The 22,188-nt window shown below is 41.5% G+C and overlaps 1 protein-coding gene and 1 long non-coding RNA gene across 4 annotated transcripts in view; one reads left to right on the top strand and one right to left on the bottom strand.

Moving 5' to 3' along the window:
• Nucleotides 1-22,188, top strand: part of LOC114679578 (uncharacterized) — an 89,065-nt gene that overhangs the window by 3,518 nt on the left and 63,359 nt on the right. The gene's annotated exons all lie outside the window — the stretch shown is intronic.
• The window catches only part of RHOJ (ras homolog family member J), a 113,774-nt gene continuing 92,757 nt past the window's right edge, over nt 1,172-22,188 (bottom strand). The window contains exons 3-5 of one of the 3 annotated variants that reach the window (XR_013395150.1): nt 13,601-13,765; nt 10,698-11,622; nt 1,172-3,421 (exon numbers count right to left, since the gene is read on the bottom strand). Coding sequence is in view for 2 of the 3 variants with exons in the window: in XM_077938031.1 (XP_077794157.1) it covers nt 3,275-3,421; nt 11,527-11,622; nt 13,601-13,765 (408 nt within the window). In the remaining variant the exon portion in view is untranslated. 3 annotated transcript variants of the gene reach the window in all.

Below are 22,188 nucleotides of genomic sequence, written 5' to 3'. Positions count from 1 at the left end.
AGTATGTAGGTAAAATTCTCTAGTGTATTACTAGCTTGATGGATTACTTTATTTTTAGTGGCCTAACTACATGAAGTTATGTGTTTAAAATGTGGCTGGAATCTATAGGATAAACAGTTGCAACTCTAATAACATGGCTACAGAACTCCAGCTTAATATGTGTGATAATGAATACATTGTAGTATTGGGTTGAAGAGGATTGTATGGGAAGCAGAAAAACTGAGATCTGTACAGCACTGCTACAACACACCTCTTTTTACCCATCTAGGTATGAGTTTATCATCGGTACAATAAGGAATTGAACTATAGTTGTTTCTGAGGCCTTGTCTAGCTCCGAAAAGCTAAGATTCTACTTTCAGATGGATATCAGCTGCCACTTCTGGACTTTGGAAGATGGTGTGGACCATTAAAGGATCCTTCTTCAAATTTCTGTGTCTCTTCTTTTTTCTTTTTTGAGATGGAGTCTGGCTCTGTTGCCCAGGCTGGAGTGCAATGGCGTGATATCGGCTCACTGCAACCTCCACCTCCCGGGCTCAAGCAATTCTCCTGCCTCAGCCTCCTGAGTAGCTGGGATTACAGGGTGCCCATCACCATGCCTGGCTAAGTTTTGTATTTTTAGTAGAGATGGGGTTTCACCATTTTGGCCAGGATAGTCTCGATCTCTTGACTTCATGATCCACCTGCCTTTGCCTCCCAAAGTGTTGGGATTACAGGCGTGAGCCGCTGTGCCTGACCTCTATGTCTCTTCTTATCTTTGGTTTCAGAATACAGTTTAATCTTATAGCAGAAAACACTTTTTAGTGAAACAAACTGGATCTTGCCATGAAACAAGGAATAACTGATTAATTTGGCAGAATGACATGAACTTATTTAGGTTGCTTTGTTTTTGATTGTTTTATTCAGTAATTAGCTCCTAAGACCCCTGGGAGCCTGTGCTCCCCCCAGACACTAACCACAGTCTCTATCCAGTTGCTGGTTCTGGGTGACAGAGTGATCTCCCCATCATGATCAGCTTACTTCCTGTGGCCCATTAGGGGAGCGATGACCTGGGGAGCTATTTGCCTGTCGAGTGCGCACACCTGGAAACATACTGCTCTCAATTTTTCATCCATGTCAATGAGAAACGAGTGGCCCGTTAGCAAGATGTAACTATGCAATCATGCAACAAAGCTGCCTAGTAACATTTCATTTATTACAGGACTAAAACTCATTATTGTTTGTAAAGGATGAGTTCATCACCTCTGCAGAGTTATAGTTCATACACAGTTGATTTCCATTTATAAAGGCAGAAAGTCCTTGTTTTCTCTAAATGTCAAGCTTTGACTTAAAACTCCCGTTTTCTAGTCAGTGGAGTGTATGCATATGAAAGAAAATGTTTAGCAATTAGATGGGAGAGAAGGGAAATAGTACTTGAAATGTAGGGTTTTTTTTTTTTTTTTTTTTTTTTTGAGACAGGTTCTTGCTCTGTCACCTAGGCTGGAGTGTAGTGGCATAGTCACAGCTCACTGCAGTCTTACCTTCTGGGCTCAAGTGATCCTTCTGCCTCAGCCTCCTGAGTAGCTAGGACTACAGGTGTGTGTCACTACAACTGGCTAATTTTTAATTTTTTATAGAGACACAGGGTCTCACTACATTACCCAGGCTGGTCTCGAACTCGTGAGTTCAAGTGGTCCACCCACCTCAGCCTCCCTAAGTGCTGGGATCACAGGCGTGAGCCACTGTGCCTGGCTATCACGCAGTTCTTAAGGGCTTACTCCAATAGCAGAAGAGATTAGAAAGGCTGGTTTTTTCCAACAGTGGGAGCTTGAATCTGGAAAGTCTTAAACTAAAATTGTTGTAATTTCATACTACTAAGAAGCACTTTGCTCATGCAATTGAAAAAAATTAAGCTCCTACCTGGATGATTCCAGGGCACTTATAAGCAAGTAAGACTAATTAGAAGCCCTGATAGGCGCTAATGAAAAGGCAGGAAGTAATTTGCTCTGTGATACAAACATTCCTGGAGGTTTGGAATTGTTGTACATGGTTTGGCACAGGATTCCTTACTGCGAGCTTTTGCTTTCCCAGGACCAAAGTCCGTGTTCTATGTCACACATCGTGGAGGGCAGGGGACAAATGGATACAGAGCTTGGTATCCACTGATATGGAATGAGAACTTACATGGGGCGAGCTTAGAAGCCTTTCAGTTGAAGTAAATAGAAAAATTAAGACACTTTCCTTTACCTTTAGGTATTTTTAAACATGTATTTTTATGCTCAGATCTTTCTTTTATAACTGGGTTATAACTGGGGAGAAAAAAGGATCTGGGCATGAGAGAAAGTGAAATCAAGGGAGGAAGAGGCATGCAATGGGGAAAGGGAAGAGCAGGAACGTCCACTTTACTGAATACACAATACTGAAAAGATGGATCCTGCCATATTCTTCCCCCAATCAACTTGGATGAAAAACAGAAATACTATATTCTTAAACACAGTTCATTTTTAGTTTGTCATGGCAATATAATATGGAAAAAAATCAGGCCACTACTAAGCATTTGTAGAGTGCATCTTTGGCAAAAATGTGGACCTGCAACAATTCAGATGGTTTTCTTTCAATCAGGTTCAAAAATCATGGCTCTGTAAATTTCCAAAACTTTTAAGTCTTCTCATGTCTTCTTATAATCAGGCATTCAGAGGTACGTGTTGATTCTAATAGCTTTGGTAGAAACATGCTGAAAATAGAAATGAATATAAAATGCCTTGTCTTTAGGCTAATTTGGTATGGATTTGTAAGGCCTGAGTAAACTGGAAATTAGTACATTTCTTGAAATAATACAAATGAATGTGAGACACATGGGTAGAACAGCAGATTCAGAAAAAAAGGTTAGTATTGTAGTCCCAAGTTTTGTAAAACATCAAGTAAGGCCACCAAGAGAGGAACCAACTTTCTTTTTCCGGTTCCCTGGGGTGATTTCCTATCAGCTTCGCGTTCATGAGCTGGGGATTTGTAAAAGGCCTTTGACTTTGTTTTTGATCTGATCAGCAGCGGCACTGTCTGCAATCCAGGCCCAGCATTCTCAGAGAGTGTGCAGTACGGACGCTTCTGGCTGGCAGGGAGGTTGTGGCAGTGGGCTGACTAGTGTGCTGTGTTGGGAGGGCTCACAGGGTGGAGGGGCAAGCCTCCGTGCAAAGGGAATTCCTTTCTGGTCGTGCCCTCCTTTTTGGCTGGAGCTTGGCCGCAGACATTGGCTGCCATTCTCATGCCTGGGTGGGGTGGAGGCAGGTCCCGGACAACCTCAGATAATTGAGCAGCAGCTGTGACCTTCAGAACAGCGTTTCTTCTTTTTCTTGGGGTGGAAAATGGTGAGGATTGCTTCATCAAAAACCGCTTTGAGACCTTTCTGAGTCAGAGCAGAGCATTCCAAGTAGCACTGCGCTCCGATCTTAAACGCAAAAGAGAGAAAGGCATGAGAGAGAAAAAAGAGAACAGCACAGTGGTATCAGCTCACTGCCCAGACAAGCACTCACTTCTGCCTGTCCTACAAACAGCTTGTGGGGTGGTTTGGATTACGTTTGCCTTTTTTTTTTGTTTTTTTCATTTCAATTTGTATATGTTATTCTATTTTTTTGTATTTTTGTATTTCTTACATTCCTTTATTAGCAATAAATGGTTGTGGATCACTTCTGGAAAGCAGTACATCCTGAAATTGATCCATAGCCATTTATTCCTAAGAATATAAAAAATATAAAGATCTAAAAAACTAGGAGACAATTCAAAACCAATGATATAATTTAAATACGTTTTGTGAAGAACAGGGGTGCATGATCTTGTTTTTCATATCCTCTCATTTGTAGGCAGAATGTGTAAATCATGTATAAGTGAAATGTATCTCCTTTGGTATGATAAAAGGCAAAGTGTCAGCTTGGTTGATAAAGCAGAGAGAAAGGGAGTGGGTGATATGGTTTTATAGGTCATTCTTGATTAAAATGTACCTCTTTTAAGGTACACCTCAACAAGGTAATATCCAACTGGCATTATTATTTAGTTTTAACATTTTATTTATGTATTTGTTTATTTATTTATTTATTTTTGAGATGGAGTTTCGCTCTTGTTGCCCAGGCTGGAGTGCAGTGGCACTATCTTGGCTTGCCGCAACCTCCGCCTCCTGGGTTCAAGTGATTCTCCTGCCTCAGCTTCTTGAGTAGCTGGGATTACAGGCACGTGCCACCAAGCTGGGTTAGTTTTTGTATTTTTAGTAGAGATGGGGTTTTCCCATGTTGACCAGTCTGGTCTCTAACTCCTGACCTCATGTGATCTGTCCACCTCAGCCTCCCAAAATGCTGGGATTACAGGTGTGAGCCACTGCACCCAGCCTTAACATACTTTAAAAGGCATATTTAAAAAAAAAAAAGTTTAAAAAACCCCCCACTAAAACATGTAACAATAATAATAAAACATGTAACAATAATCATAAAAGACATTTAATGCCAGAGACATCCTCCTTGTCAGTGTACAGTCTATATAAATGATAAGGTATTTCTGCATAGGGCTTCATTTTAAATATTCTGATGATTTCATACTACGGTGTGTTTGATAATCACAAACCCCTCATGAGAAATATAGAAATTCAGGCCAGAACTATAGATTCTCATTTAAAAATCACAGACCAGTGTAGACTGTATTTAGCGTCAGCTTCTTGTGAAGACCTGCGGTTTTAATTGTTCATAAGCTCAGGAAGAGTCAGTGATGTGATGCTGGCCTTTTACTATTAAGGACATCTAGAGAAATGGCTTTAGTTTTTGATTCACATTTTAAGAATCACTTTGTAAAATTAAAGCAGATTCAGAAGAGGTTGGCTAAATGGTGAGTTCCTGGAAACCACAGCAGACAAGTGGCTAAAACAAGGTAGCAAAATCATAGGCCTATTATGCCCAATAGCTTATGTAAATGATAAAGTGGGGCTGGCGCAAGACAGTAGGGAGAGGTGGGGACTATGCTGGGCGGTAAAGCACACGCCCCTCTAGAGTGGGCCGTTTTATCAGCTTCCAAGTGGTGATGTTGGTTTACTGGTGCCCATTTTTGTATTTTTCAAGAGGAGTTGGAAATTTGGAGTTTTTAATTTAATATTTACCAATTTATGAAATATTTACCATGGGCCAAGCAAGACACTGATGTGGGATATATGTGGCAGCAGCCAGCCACTTTGCAATATGTGGACTAAATGAACTTGTGGTTTAGCTTAGAAGAGAGCGGGAATAACCCCAGAGAGGTAAAATGAATGGCTTATGCGCACTCAACTAGCAAGTGAAAGAAATAGACCTAGAATCTGCGTCTCTTGATACATGTTCTTTTCCTTGCTCTGTGACAGTAACTGTGACCCCTATCACTCAGCTCTGTAAGAAGCTGGTCAAGTTGACAGTTAATGAAATGAGATTGCCCACTTATTTCAAAGGCCACAAATATGAAAACTAAGCATCAAATCAAGTGGTTTTAGTTGGGCCAGAGACTGTTTCCTAACTTCTCCGACAGAGGTGATGCACTTTACATTTTTTTCCTGACAAGAATGGTTACTGTATGAGCCAAAGGAAAATGCCAAAAGAAAAAGATGTTGAATGTTGAAAATCTGTTTTATGGCTTTCATTTTAACCATGGTTTGGTTTTAATAACTTTTTAAAATAATTAAAAACAGTTAGATACAAGAGAGGAATAAAGGGCAGAGAAAATTTTCCTAATAACATGATGAAATGCCTTCTGTTGCATTTTGGGATTGTGTTCAAAGCTTGATTCAAACACATGTGAAAAGAACATTAATCTAACGGCAATGGTGTTGCCAACTGAACGACTGAATGACTTGACTGTAATGTGGTGGCACTTGTCTGGAAAAACACCTAGAAACTGCTGTGGCACCTTTCTATCTGGAACGCCTCTCCACTAAGGATCCCAAGCCTAGGATCGATTCTGCCTGGAATTCCAGGACAGCTGGGCTGAGCTCACTCACACCTGGAGTCCTGCAGGAGGGGCAGGGCACTCCAGCCTCCTCCTGCCCCCAGAGTGCGGCTGACAGCGTGTCAGGCTTTGCCTTTCGATGCAGTGGGAGGAGCCCAAACTTGTCTCTTCCAATTCAGACATTTCTGAAGATAATGAAATAGCAGATAAAGGCATTATTGTGTAACCGGGTTAATATAACATTATGTTGTACTGATAGAAAAAGTAGTCATCAGATGATGGGTGTGATTTGGCAAACACGTGTGAGAAACAGAACCCAGTTTTGAGGTAGGTATTGTTACCATGTGTCAAGTGCTCTCAGGGTTGGAGAATAATTCATTCTGGTTCAAGGAAAAAGCACAACCAGACTGCTAAAAAAATTATCTGTGTCCTCAAAGATGTGAAATGAAAAATTGTCTCAAGGAAATGTGGCCCTTCTTACGGCAGCGACTTCATCTGCTCCTTGGAGCAAAATGACCTACACAGTCAAGTATTTAGAAGCCGTCTGGGAGGGTTCAGGATTCGAGGCTCCTTGTTTAGATACACGTGCAAGCAATCTGGAGTGTGTTCTACCCAAATGACTTATTTTCAAGAAAAAAGTAGAGATTGAGGGTGTAAACTGAAAAAACACTTTTCTAATTGTTTTATAATAGCTAAAACCTATTATCTTAAAAGCAGGGACATTTATCAACGATGTACAGAAGATACAAGAGTCTGACAAGAAATAAAAAAGAAAACATAATGACTAATCAAGTAAAACAAAACCTAGTACTTCTTCCATGCTGTTGTAGTTGGGGCAGGACAAGTTATAGAATAAGATAGAAAGTAACTGGAAGGGATAAAGGCAAAGAGATCTTCCCAGCTGTAGACATATCTGAGAGGGCTCATGGATTTAACAACAGCTATAATTTGCTGAGCTGGACCTTGTGGTACATGAGCTAATTTCATTGTCACAAGAACTTTACAAGGAAAAGTCTGTCACCATCCTCATTTCACAGCTCAGGAAACTGATGCCCAGAGAGGCTAAGTAACCTCCCTTATGGCCACACAACTAAGAAAATGGCAGAGATTCGAATTTGTCTGCCTCCTGAGCCAAAGTCTTAACTACTCTTTTGGGCTGTCTCTAGCAAATGTAAAGAAATTGTAGCTGAAAGGGCAAAATTAATGAATAAATGGGCAAAGCTGTAATGGATACAGTAAGGGTGATGAGAGAAGAGAGGAAAAAGGAAGGCATTTGCTGTAAACGGAGAGAAAAGAAGAGAAGATGTTAGTGGAATAAAGAGAGTAAGCTCCTGTCTAAATAAATGGCTAGTAGCAGAGTAGTTCTTTATTCCTCATATGAGAATTAGCAAAGGCACACAGAGAAGGCAAATAGAGAGCCAAGAAAAGCAAAAAGAACCAAACAGGTTGTAAGAGAAACGCCACCATCTCAACACGTTAGCATTATGATCTAATTGGTGAAAGAGGAAAAACATTTCTAGGCTGGATGGATTTGCTGCTGATCTTTGAAGACTATAATGCAGAGATGCCAATTCAAGGGTGGATAATGTAAAGTGTGTTACTTGAGTATAGGATAATATGGAAGTGGTGGGGATTGTGGCAGACTGAAGGGTACATGTTTAATCTAAAAGAATGTTTAACAGTTTCCGTTGATGAGGAAATGCTGGCCTAGAGTTGCTCGAACTTCTGAATTTCTTTTAGAAGCTAGAAATGTGTTTCCAAACTGTTAAATGTTGGCCACTAAATTGCATTAAAAATATCTGTTTGGACTGATCAAAACATTTGTGGGTGAACTTTGCTCCCTATGTTTTAAAGGATGCCTTTGCGTGTCCTGGTCTCCCTGTCTGGAATTTTGTGCCCTCCCCAGACCCCTCTGCCCACCTGAAAAACTTTTCCTCATCCTTCAAACCTGAGTGAGATGTTAACTGGTTAAAGAAATCTCTGAAAGCTCCTTCCATGAATGTATTAGTCTCTCTCTCTTCTGTGCTACCTGGTACATTGCCCAGCTGTTTGTTACTGTGTTTATCCAGGTGGCATGCTTTTGTTTGCCTGTCTCCTTCCTCTTCTGGCCTTTGTAACCCAGACACCAGCAGTGAAATGACTTTCTTTTTATTTATTTATTTATTTTTTTTGAGACAGAGTCTTGCTATGTTGCCAGGCTGGAGTGCAGTGGCACCATCTCGGCTCACTGCAACCTCCACCTGCCGTGTTCAAGTGATTCTCTCCCCTCAGCCTCCCGAGTAGCTGCGACTACAGGCAAGCGCCACCATGCCAAGCTAATTTTTGTATTTTTAGTAGAGATGGGGTTTCACCATGTTGGGTAGGATGGTCTCGATCTCCTGACCTCGTGATCCACCCGCCTTAGCCTCCCAAAGTGCTGGGATTACAGGCGTGAGCCACTGTGCCCAACTGGTGAAGTGACTTTCAATGACCAGGGGAGAAAGGGAAAATGGCCAGCACAAGGCAGGTGGCAGTGACTCTTCCAGTCAGGAAGAGGGCATTAAAGACTCCAGTTGATTAATGTGACTGAACATTGATGACAGGATGTTTGCAGCAATTTTGCTGCTTTAAATCCCACCTGTGCATGTTAAAAGCCCGGTGGGAAACTTAGCAGGTGCTAAATTAAAGCGTGACAACAACAAAAGGCACAGGGTGAAGAAGGTGGCAAGAGAGGGCAAAGAGAATGCAGAGATTAAAAAAGAAAAAATAGCAAATTCCTGTATCAAAAAATACCTTAGGAAGTCTGAACTTAGAAGATCACGTTTAGACTGTATTAGATGGAACTGGGAAAGAGAACGCACAAAGAGCTCTCATCTTAGAGCTAAAAAGTGTAGCATCCAGCATAGCACCTGGCACATATCAGGTGCGCTTAATCAATTTAATAATTCTAGCAGCAATAGGGACAGTTACAAATTTGTAAAAGACTGGGAAAAGTAGGCTGAGGATTAAAAACTACAGTAATAAGAAGAGGGAGGATAAAAGAAGTCAAAGAATAATGAATATTTCTGATAAATTAGTGCAAAATATGTAAATGTGGTTGACTTTGGAGTACAAAGAATTGAAAATATGTATGATATAAAAAATGTCCTTTAAAAATAAAACACCCTTTGAGACCAAAAAGAGATGTTAGATGGAAAATGCTTTGGAAATTGAAAAGTATTGAACAGAAAGAATCAGATATGAAAAATCTGAACTTGCAAAGCCTTTAAGTTGTGGGGGAGCTTTGCACATGAAAATAAGGGACTCCAGCATATAAAAAAGAGGCCCCAAACCTAAAGGTTTCTTTTCAGATTATATAGGAGGGAGGCAGAAGAGCGGGTGGTTAAAGCACAGTTTTCTATCCTCACTCTGCCACTTGCTAGCTGGGCGATCTTAACCTCTCTGAGCCTCAGTTTCCTGCAGGAAAGTGGAGATAATAATACACACACCTCAGGGGTTTGCTGTGAGGATTAATTAAGACAAAGGCTGTAAGGCGCCTGGCACCAAGCCTAGCACATTATAAACACTCCATACATGCTAGCTGTGATTAGAAACTACTTGACAGAAAAGTCAGAGAGTAGAGAAACTTAAAGCATCCCTGTAATTACATGAATTGTGATAAGACAAGTTAAAATCTTGCTAGGTTTTCTTCTAAATTGGATTTTGTAAGCTAAACGTGATTCCCTCTGTATCGGAGAGCAGTTGCTAGGAGAAACTAGCAAAAGGCAATATAAATGGTGAACTCAGCCATTGTTCCGAAAATAAGGATGAAATGAGATGGGAGGCTTTGGAACGACTTCTTTTCAGAGGGTGAAAAAAACACCTTCCCCAACCAGAAGTGAGGCTAGGAAAGCTGACGGCATGAAGGAACACAGAAATTGAGTTCCTGCAAGAAGCTGGTGCCGGCCAGTGGGGACCTCCTGACTGCGAAAAATGTGTAGAAAGGAACCACATACAATTATTTATTTATGGAGCTACCTATTTAGGTTTTTTTTTTTTTTTTTGAGACGGAGTCTCTCTCTGTCGCCCAGGCTGGAGTGCAGTGGCACGATCTCGGCTCACTGCAAGCTCCGCCTCCCGGGTTCTGGCCATTCTCCTGCCTCAGCCTCCCAGCTATTTAGGTATCTTAATGAGAGCATTTGAGGTTGAATGTTTGAGGAGAAGGTAGAAGAACCTACAGGCATAAACCCATTTCACCCGAGGAAAGATACACAGTTGGAGGTTATTCACACAATGGTCAGGTACACGGGTGGTGATGTCCACAGAGCTGGATTGGAAGTTTTTGACTTCGTTATTAGCTACGTGCTTGTCTTCTAAGACTGTTTCCTCATCTGTAAGCTGAGACCAACGCTATCTGCTTAAAAGGGTCATCATGAGGCTGAAGTGAGAGAGATTATAAAGTACTTAGGATCCTAAGAACTCCGTGAATGGCTGGCGCTAGTTAGTACTGACATTACTGTGCATAGAAGTAGGAAGGGTTCAGTATCTCGATCAGGTGTTCGTGAGATGTTCTCATGTAGTGTACTTGTAAAAACATGATTGTATTTAATTCATTTCTAGTTGAGTGTATCATGCTTAGTTTTAGGGCCTACAAGCAAGTTTTAATAAGATAAATGCATAGTTTTGTAAGTGAAGAATTTGTGGTTAATATTCTTGACTGGCTTGTAGAGGGTGACTTCTAACTCTGCCTGGGGTATGCATTTTACTAGGATAGTCACTTAGAAAGTAAGATTGAAAATTTTCAAACCTCTGACCTGGGTCAATAGATTTATGACTTGATGAGGAATCCGATTTAAGTTCTGGAGGTGTGATTTATCGGCCTCCTCTTGCATAAAGCACTTCCATCCTCTCGTATGTTTTTCAGTGGCTGCTTTGCTTACATCTCGGGATAATGGGGGAGGCAAAGACTTGGTGTCTGGCAAATACTTTCTAAAGCATTTTCCTAACTCTTCATGTTAAGCTCTCAAGAAGGAAGAAAGGTCCCTGAAAACAGTTCCAGCTCTGAGCAAGTTGCTATTATTTGCCAAACAGCCACTTAGATCCCCAACTAGTCACTTTTTGGTATATGTTATCCTTCCAGATGCTGTTTGTGACACAATCCAGGCTCTCTAAGTGGCTATTCATTATATGGTGAGAAATACTGGACAAATATAACCCTGCCAGATGCTAACCCAAGTCTCTCCCAAGAAAATCACAAAATGCCTCTTATGGGGTTATTTAAATGAGTTACATCCATAATAAGCAGTGAGATTTACAGATATATATCTAACGACTCCCTTTATTCATACTAAATATGGCAAGTAGATGTTCTAGAGGTTGCTAAATCAAATGATAAGTGCTTCAGCTGTTTAAATTCACCAAATTGCTTTCTGAATGAAAAACAGACAATGCTGGCTGACAAGAAGGCTAACCAAATGGCTCCTTCCAGCCTGACTAGAACAGAGGGGGAGAATAGAAAGCTTAGAGAAGATTCTAAACACATTGCACTTTAAAGCAAAACCCAATGTTGCACACCCATTCCAAAGCATACAACACACTCTTCTCTCAGCATACATTTAAAATGAAATTCAAATCTGACTGTACCGCTTTTGCAAGCTTCACACCATGCTCATAAGTGAGAGGTTTCTCTTTCATATACAGCAAACGGGCCAAGGTTTTTGGGTCATCACGGAGATCAATCTGGCAAGAAAACACACATGATAAACTTATTTATTTTCTCAGGCCTTGCCAGATATTTTAAACTGTAACATCATAGAGTCTTTTTCCCTGTTAACATCTTTGAAGTTGCTAAATTTTCTTTAAGGAAGCAGATTCACATGCCCATGTTATGTCTAAAAAAGTAAAGCAATTTCTTTGTAAATGTACACAACAGACTTTCCTTATGTTTTCCCCTTCAAACAGTTACCCTGCGAGCTGAAGACTTACTCGGATGATTCTGTTGCTATCTTAGATGTTTTTTCAAAATTTTCTATTTATTTCTAGATTCTGCTTACAGGGCATGCAAGATAACCAGTCTCATGACCTTACAGTGAGGCCTTATTTGATCCCAAAGTATATTACTCATTATTTACTAGTTTGTTTCCTGGCTTTGAACACATCTTTTTTTTTTTTTTTTTTTTTTTTTTTTTGCTTTTCCAAATAAAATCTTCATCCTCAAAGGAGGTATGAAGATTTGCTACTTGTGAGGATATTGTAACAAATGTTCTGCAAGCTCTGGAAGGCAAGTCCCTAAGAGAAATTTTCAAAGGATTTGCTCAAGATAAGCATTAATCTTTTCAAAGGTAGAACTTTGAAGACAGCATTTATATATCTGGATTAGATTTGATAATTTAATTAAATATTTTGGTTGCTTTAAAGCCTCACTGTGTATGTGAACCCATGTGTTCATGAATGGGTGTGAATATGGGAACACAAGGGCTTGTGTCTTAAAGACCAGTATATTAGGGTCCCTTTTATAAGCACATTACTCAGCTCTACTAACTGAGTGTGTGTATGTGTGTGTGTGTGTGTGTGTGAGAGAGAGAGAGAGAGAGAATTGCTCAATTTTGTGCCTATCTCTAATAAAATCAGCTTGAATCACAGAAAGGTGATTGAATATTCTGTCACATATTTGGCAGCAGGGATTCAGGTTCCATCAATATGGACAAACATTATTATCTAGAATTCAAGGCAAAAGACTTCATTTAAACAAACAGTTATCTTTCGGAGCAGAAGCGTTAACTATGATTACTCTGACTTACGAAGATGTGTATTCCTCTACTTTCTCTAAGTAAATACATATACTGTGTACCTGTCCATATCTTCTTTAGGAAATTTTTCTTTTCTTTATGTTAAAAAAATTCTCTTGTTCAAAATGAACATAAATGAATAATAGAAAGAAATAGCATATGAAATAGACAACAGTGAAGCCCTTCAGTATTAGTACATTCCTATGTCTTTGGGATAGTAATTTGGATTTTAAAATGCCAAAGAACAAAATCCATTTAAAACTATAAACGGTAACAATCTTTAATACATTTAATGTGATTGGCATACTACTGGAAACTCAAACCGGAAATGTATTAGCTTTCAGAATACTGTAAAGGCTTTCACAATCTTAGGTTTGTTTATCTGGTATATGTGTTTTAACTTCTTCTCTAAGATCTGGAAGACCAAGAGGTTTAAAAGGAATGGACAGTGGTGAATTTTTATCTTCCTTCTCCAGAAGTATAATTAAAGAATTCCTGTCATAGAATGCCTATTCTGATTGCTGTGGTCACCTTGACACTTCCACCTATTTTGTGGTTTTAAAACAACTGTGGATTTCAGATATAAAAAATACTAGATAATGTGTTCAATTGACACCCTCACCTCATTGCTCTGATTCAAGCCTGGCAAAGGGTGTCTGTTTTTAACATTACTTTGTTATTAAAAAAAAAATCAGAGAGATTAATTTTTGAAGGCCATATCAAAACTTTCTGCTCCATATTAAAGAGCTCTATTATCTTTTCCACTATGGGCTAAATCATCATGCACACCTTAAGAGCTTCTGTTCATAGGATTGACATGTCTGAGACACTCTTCCATAGCGTTTGGCAGAATAGGATGTTCACGAGGTACCGAAAGGGCCTTCCCATTTTTGCAGCTCCCCCCACCCTGCCATCGCCCGCATTTTAACCTGGGTCCCTATGAGGACATAAGGCACGTGAGGCATGCAGTCCTTGAGCTCGGGGACCCATTCCTCCTGGACGTTGTGGTAAGAGGCAGGGTTTACGACAGAGAAGCAGATCAAAAACACATCCGTGTTGGGGTAGGAGAGTGGCCTCAGCTGGTTGTAGTCCTCCTGTGGGAAGAGCAGACAAGGGTTTGTACAGCCCGTGTAAGGTGTGTCCCATGTGGTTCCAAGGTCAGATTGCAGGTAAGAGTCCACTACAGCGCACTGGGATCCCGTTTCTTCCTCAACCCTAGAATCGGTAGTTCTTTCTCTACTAGAACTAAAGGAGCCATCAATCAGAAAAATACCTTTTTGTTACGTACAGAGATTATGCATTGCCCCTCTTAAGATGAACTTAAAAAATATTTTTAGCATTTTTATTGAGATATATACCATAAGTTCACCCATTTATTTATTATTTGTTTTTAAATTGTATACATTTAAGGTGTACAACATGGTGTTTGATATACATATATATACTATAGTGAAACAAATTAACATATTCATCTCCTTACAGCTTACCTTTAAAAAGATATTTTATGGCAAGAGGACCAGAAACCTACTCTTCTAGCATATTTCCAGTATGCAATATAGTATCATTAGCTATCGTTATCATGCTGTACATTATAGCTGTAGACTTACTCACCCTAGCTAACTGCAGCTTTGTACCCTCGATCAAAACCTCCCCGTTTCCTGTCCTTACTTGCCTCTGGTAACAATAGTTCTACTCTCTGTTTCTATGTATTCAAAAGTTCACCTGACCAGGCAAGGTGGCTCATGCTTGTAATCCCAGCACTTTGGAGGCCAAGGCAGGAGGATCACTTGATTCCTTGAGCTTGAGACCAGCCTGGGTAATATAGTGAGACCCTATCTCTACAAAAAAATACTAAAATTAGCTGGGCATGGTGGCACATGCCTGTAGTCCCAGCTACTCAGGAGGCTGAAATGGGAGGATGGCTTGAGCCTGGGAGTTTGAAGCTGCAGTGAGCTGTGATCATGCCACTGTACTCCAGCCTGGGCAACGCAGCAAGATCCTGTCTCAAAAAACAAACAAAATAAAAACAAAAAACCAAAGTTCACCCATTTAAAGTGTAACATTCAGTAAAGATTATTGTAATTCTTCCATCATGTTGGAATTGTGTTGTAATGAATATACTATATTTAAATTAGTGAGCTATTTGCCAGGGCAACAGGAATCCTCTCCTCACACAATTAAAAAAAAATTGTATCCAAATTTAATTTAGAATAAATGAACTAACATGCCAAACAAGAGTTATTGCCAAATTTGACACCACAATATTTGAAGAAATATGTTGAGTGAGGGTTTAGAGCTAAGGATTTTGGATTTGTTTCAAAGATTACCTAAAGGCCAAATAAAAAAAATGCTAGCTTAATTATTTTCTTTCTAAAGATTTTTCAGATCAGAATACGCTCTGTGGAAGAGTTTCTGGTTACATAAGATATTTATGTATTTGCTATTTTAGTGGGAGTTGATAAATACAAAGTAAAACTTTGCATCATTTCAACTTTGGGAAAATGTTAGCAAGAACCTTTTACTGTATGTGACATGTTTGAGGAAGTTCCAAGGCAAAACCTGATATTTCAATAGCAAGTTTTTTATATTTTTATAGAATTTAGTAACACATAAGCCAACAGTAACTTTGTGTGTGAATGTGCATACACATACCATATTTATATATACATCACATATCACAACATGACATTTGTCCATACATACCATAATTTGTATGTGTATACACACTATATATGATGTGTATACACTATATATGTGTGTATACTATATATGCAACTAAACTTATATGTTCATACCTATCATATATATGCATTCATAGAGAGGAGTTAATAAATAATTAACTCATTTATTAGGGCCATGACTACTCTTCATGAAACATTTCAGAAACTCATGAAACATGTATATGCTCATTGCAAAAATGCAAACATTATAGAAGTACATAGAGTAGAAGTGAAAGCTTGTTTTCATCCCTGGTATGATCTCTAATAGTTTTTCCTCTCCCCAGAGAGGGCTACTGCTTAAACATTGTCCTTCCAAACATTTTATTTTACTTTATTTTATTTTTTGAGACAGGATCTCAATCTATTGCCCAGGCTGGAGTGCAGTGGCGTGATCATGGCTCACTGCAGCTTCAGACTCCCGGGCTCAAGCAATCCTCCCACCTTGGCCCCCCCAAAGTGCTAGGATGATAGGCGTGAGTCACCACACCTGGCCCATTTTATGTTTATGTATGTATACAACATACACATGTTTAGTTTAAAAACAAATTGATTAAATAGTTCATATTGTTGTGCCACTTGTGTTTTTTAAAATGTAATATATCTTGGATATATTTTTAATATCAACCTTTCCATTGACTCTAATAATATATTTATTAATTAGATAACGGGTTGATGGGTGCAGCAAACCACCATGGCACGTGTATACCTATGTAACAAACCTGCACGTTCTGTACATGTATCCCAGAACTTAAAGTATAATAAAAAAAATTAAAAAAGACCAGAAAAGAAAGTACACACATGTGCACACGTACATACACATGAGATTGAAAGGAAGTACCTTAGAATATTAAGTATGGTCCACTCTGGTTGGTGGGCATGCATTGATCTATTGTTTAGCTACTCAGAGTATGCAGAACACGGGATTCAGTATATGTGGCCACTACTGCTACTACTATTAAAACTTAAGCAAAGGTTTTAGGTACCTAATGCAAAATGCAAAGCAAGATGGCAAGGATGCTGAAAAGTAAAATCCTAAAAAATAAACCCAAAACCAACAAAACCCCACTATTGTGGCTAATTTACCACATTTCTAGTCAAGCAAATAATTGGGAGTTTGGTGCACAGCTGAATAAACACTGGTCATACTGGGAAGTCAGGCCAGGTTGCGTCTCAGCCAAGTTGTGCCTATGTCGTGTGTGTGCGTGTGTGTGTGTGTGTGTGTAGCTGGGGACGCAGTGGAGAAAGGGATAGCTAATTTCTTGGCACTACCCTTCCTCTTTACACAACTAGCTCTGAAAAACAAATCTCCTCTCCCGTCGTCTCCCCACTTCTCTCTTTTCTCTCTGGAATGTTCCCTTAAAGAGCAGCTGTATGGCCCATGAGCCAAGAAGTCTCCTTCCCAGGCTATAATCTACAGCTGTTCACCACACCACCTGCCCTCTGCCACTGCATGCTCCCATCTGGATTGTCATAAATGGAGTAGGGACCGTGTTGATTTTTTTTCTCATCCCTACATGTACTCTTTTCACAGCAAATATTCAATAAATCTTATTGACGGACTGGACGAAATGACCTCTACAGTGACCTGCAGATGAACACATGGCATTTCTGCGGGCCATTTACTGCAGTGACTTTCATTACAATCACCTGGGGAGCCTTTAAACCATCCTGATGCTCTGCTAATCAACTCCCTGCCCCACCCCCTTTTCTACTCAGGAACCAGCTAAATTAGAATCTCTGGAGAGTGGGCCTGCGTATCTGGGAGTTCTGACTTAATTGGTTTGGGGTGGGCCTGGAGTAGAGAACATGGCTGTACTTCACTATCATCTCCACCATTAACGGAGGATGCGCCCGAGGGCTTATTACTAAAGGTCAGACATTGTTTCAAACTCTTACGTACGTTCTCATTGCATCCTCCTGATGGAACTGGAAGGATGGTACCATCAACATTCACATTTCATAGAAGAGGAAGTTAAGGTTTAGAGAAGTTCCATGATGGGCCAATGTTACAGAGTTCATAAATACCAGGATGGGGTATTTAGCCCCAATCCAGCTCTGGCTCTCAATTGTAACCACACTGTTTTCTGCCGCTCAGAATTTTAAGTGACAGATTAAGCATTTTCTTAACTCACTTGTCTAGGAATGTTGACTCATATGTTACCCAGCAATCAAAACGTTTGACCACAGGTTGTATCATCTATTTGATGGCCTGCATCTGCTTCAGATTACCACTGGATGGCAGCAACACTGTATATTTAAAACCTCAAAGCCAAAAACCAAAGCAAAACACCATGAGGAGAAATGTCACAACTAGATTAGGTAGGAACAAATAACTGTTGTGCATAGTCGGAAAGGAGTATGTTTGTCTGCTTTTTTAACCCAGTGGCTATCAGGATTTCTATTCACATTATGGAAAAGCTGGAAGACCACGGGTTGCTGGGTTGACTGTAGGTGGGGCAGGTGAGAGAAGTCTGTTTCTGAACATTTACCCTCTGGCCCTCCAGCTGAGTCGTTTCTGATAGTGTCAGTCACTGGGCTCACTGTGCTCTGTACTCTGGATCTCTTCTGTGGAAACCTTAGTCCTGCTGTATCATGCCATTTAAAAAATTTCGTGCCTACTGAATGCATAGCACTGTTAAGGATGCTGTATGAACTATGTACGGGGGGAGTAAGAATTGGCAATTCAATTGGGGAAAGAAAATGAAAATACATGAAATAAGTCGACTTATGTGGAAATAAGACAAGTTAAGGTTCTCTTACTCTGCTGGCTAATCTTAAAATGGAATGATGTAGAATATTTATCTGAGTGAATTGGGAAAATACCATTCCAAAAGGCCTTAAAGATTAGCTAATGCAGTGGTTTCCAAACTATGCTGTTCAGTCCAGCAACATTGGCGTCACCTGGGAGCTTGTTAGAACTACACATTCCCAGGTGCCACGCAGCCTGCCGCGGCTGGGGCGCTGGGGGAGAGGCTGCACCGTCAGTGCTAGAACAAACCCTCCAGGTGATTCTGATGCAGCTCAAGTTTCAGAACCACAGGTTCCTGTTCTTCCCTCTCCCCTGAGCCAGTATTATGGTTTAAGAAACAAGGTCTAGACAGATGGAGTAATTTAACCAGGACAACCGGGCAAAAATAGTTTTAAAGAAGGCTCGGCCGGGCCTGTAATCCCAGCACTTCGGGAGGCCGAGACGGGCGGATCACGAGGTCAGGAGATCGACACCATTCTGGCTAACAAGGTGAAACCCCGTGTCTACTAAAAATACAAAAAACTAGCCGGGAGTGGCGGCGGGCACCTGTAGTCCCAGCTACTCGGAAGGCTGAGGCAGGAGAATGGCGTGAACCCGGGAGGTGGAGCTTGCAGTGAGCCGAGATCGCGCCCCTGCACTCCAGCCTGGGCCACAGAGCGAGACTCTGTCTCAAAAAAAGGCTCACACCTGGGCTATTGGGGGCTAACCCTGGGCTGCAGCTATAAAATATGGCAGGGGGGTCAGGATTAATAAAAGAAAGCGTCCCCTGGGGGCTGGGGGAGTTGAATTTGTGCCAGCTGATAACTTAATGTTTTTTCACAAGGGAGCATGCTTTGGCCCTGGGTTCGATGGTAACATGTGGAGATGATGTTAGGGGCTATGAGAAGTGGATAAGTGGTTTGGTTGGTATTTGAGGCCCTTTCTAATGTTGAAATTCAGAATGGAAGACAGGTGCTTGTTTGCTTCGTGAGGAGACACGGTTTTAATCTAAAAGAGAGGCTCAAATGGAGCTTTGGGGGTAAAGTAGACAAACAGGCTAGGATTGGGGAGTGCAGGGAAGTATTTGGGGCAAAGTAGGCCTTTGAGTGCTTTTAGCCCAACTTCACCCTGATGGCAAGAACATGTTCAGTTTGAAGGCAGATCCGGTGCTCTGGGGTGACTATGGGTGATTATTAAACATGAACAGTTCAGAGAAAGTGTTAGCATCAGATGTGCCAAACACCTGGGTCCTAAATATTATAGGCTGCATCATGATGCAGGTAAGTGAAATCATTTTGTAGACAGCACTTGTTAGAATCCACATACATTTGCATCACCTGTGGACCTTGTTAAAATGTAATTTTGTGTTTTTTTTTCTTTTTTGTTTTTGAGATTGGGTCTCGCTTTCTGCCCACACTGTAGTGCACTGATCATAAGTTCACTGGAGTCTTGAACTCCTGGGCTCAAGTGATCCTCTCTCCTCAGCCTCCCAAGTAGCTGGGACTACAGGTATGCACACCACGCCTGGGTAATTAAAAAATTTGTAGAGATAGGGTCTCGCTATGTTGCCCAGGCTAAAGTGCAAATTCTTATTCAGTAGCAGGACTGGAATGGAGCCCAAGAATGTGCATTTCTAACAAGTTTCCAGGTGATGCTAGTGCTACTGGGTCCAGGGGCCACACTTTGAGCAGCAAAGAGAGTTGCACTGAGCTCCTCCCACCCCCCATACCCACATTAAATTGGAAATAGAATTCTGCTTCCAAGTCTTGGGTTTAGTGACGTTTATCCCAGATTTTTTGGTACAAGTCTCATTTTCATATTCGCCCATAAATCAGGCTGAATTTGAAAGACATGGGCATCGTGTATAGGGTGGGTACATAGCATGGTGCTTAAGAGCATCGGTGGTGGGTAGAAATTCTCCGGCTTTGTGACTATGGTGTGATCTTGGGTAAGTTCTCCATGCCTCACTTTCCTTATCTGCAGAATGAGGCTAATAGTGCTGGCCTTATGAGTTGTTATGAGAATAAAATACGTTAATATTTGTAGGCCACTTAGAACATTGTCTTGAACATAGTACGTACTTTAACGATCCAGTAAAAGAGTCCATCCTCCATCCCATATCAACAACAGCTGCTGGTCCTGGAAGCATTTCCCTACCCTTATTGGATGCCAGGGCTGATTCAGAAATTAACTTTTTCTGAACTGAGTAGTAGTAAGACCCAAATGTTTGAAAACTCCAACTGCAACTCTCAACGTTCCTGCAGCTCTCTTTTTCATAATCTGGGGAGAAGTAAGATTGTGTCCTAAGGTTACTTTTACTAAGCACCTGTTATGTGGGCAAACTTCTCCCTAATCTCCCAAATTGCCTACTCCTGAAAGTCCCACATGAAGATACACGTGAGCAAGAAAGTTGGAGTTGCTCATTGAGGGAAAACATTTGTTCTGAGGTTTTAGGCAAACTTTCCATAGAGGGTTGCTGCCAGATCCGGTGCTCCAGATGGCCCCCTTGGATCAGCCAATAGCAAAGGGGAAGGCTCCCCTCCTTCCAAGTGGAGCCCGGTTTGCCATTTGTAAACCCTAGCTGCGCTTGCTTCCTTGCCTGGTTGTGTGCTTCCTCAGCCCTTGGGGGAAAGCGGGACTTCAGAAATCAGGGTCTGGGGAAGATGTGCGACACATAGACCTGGGTGAGTGAGGGGCTCGGTTGATGGCCTTCCTTGCTTCTCTACTTCTGTGGTCACTGGTGACGGCTGAGCTACTGCGGGCTGTGGTTTCTCAGTGACAGACACCATTCTGTGCTTGCCCACATGCAGATGGTTCCTGGTTCTGTGGGGAACCTGGTGGTTCACCCTTCCACAGAACCAGGCGCCTGGCCAGGCTGCACGTGGCTGCTGACACCAGGAGACGGCCATGCCTCCCCGGCAGCGCTGCTCACTGCCATTTTCACAGGTGTTGTCTCTGAGATATGCCCATCCTGGAGTCTCGCCCGAGAGGCCACAATCCGAGTAGGACTTTCCCATATCATCCTTCTAGGTGAGGCCACATTAAGAGAAGGAGGCGAGCCCTTGTCTTAGTACTATGGCTGGTTCTACTGCAATGACCTGCAGTGAGGTGGGAGGCCATCTGGCTGCAAGCCGTAGCCTGGGAAACAGCCCTTTCCCAGTCTGAAGTTCCTCAGCTGGTGAATGCCCAGGGCTGGCTGCGGCATCCGCAACCCAACCAACAGCCTGCTGTCCAGTTGGTCTCTCCTGATGCATTGTAAACAAACTGGCCTGCAAGGACATCATGGGAAAGTCGGCTCGGGGACTCTTTCATAGCTGAGCCAAAGATCTGAGCTCCAGATATCCCTTTAGCATTCAGTAACACACTACTAGGGACATGTCTCGTACAGGATGAGTTGACACAACCTAAATAGATTTGGCTTACGGGGCTGGTTGGCCTTATTTCCTCCCTAGTGTGATCTGAGGAGTTACATGCACTCACCCTGAGAAAAATTCCTCAATTCATCGCCTCATCTAATGTTTGGAATTCTGCCTAACAGAGAATTAAACAGTTGTGACGAATCTATCTTCAAAGGGCTCCACTCCAAGTCCAAATGTTAGTTTGTTTCAGGGTTTGGGGGAGGGAGCTAATGTTTAATAGCAGCCACCATGTGTTGACAGTGTATGCAAATGACTTTCTCATAAACTCTCTTTTTTTTTTTTTTTTTTTTGAGATGGGGTTTTGCTTTTGTTGCCGAGGCTGGAGTGCAATGCTGCGGTCTCGGCTCACTGCAACCTCTGCCTCCTGGGTTCAAGGGATTCTTCTGCCTCAGCCTCCCAAGTAGCTGGGATTACAGGCGCCCACCACCATGCCTGGCTAATTTTGTATTTTTTGTAGAGATGGTGTTTCACCATGTTGGCCAGGCTGGTCTTGAACTCCTGACATTGTGATCTATCTGCCTCGGCCTCCCGAAGTGCTGGGATTACAGGCGTGAGCCACTGCACACAGCCCATTATAAACTATCTTTAGCACATGCTTGCCTGAATTGTGGAGGGGTAGGAGTGTTTCAGGCCATGGCTCATGGGGCTGT

This window comes from Macaca mulatta, chromosome 7 (genome assembly GCF_049350105.2).
Source record: "Macaca mulatta isolate MMU2019108-1 chromosome 7, T2T-MMU8v2.0, whole genome shotgun sequence".
NCBI lineage: Eukaryota > Metazoa > Chordata > Mammalia > Primates > Cercopithecidae > Macaca > Macaca mulatta.
The sequence above is the reverse complement of the archived record's forward strand: the minus strand, read 5'-3'. Positions and strand labels throughout refer to the sequence as shown.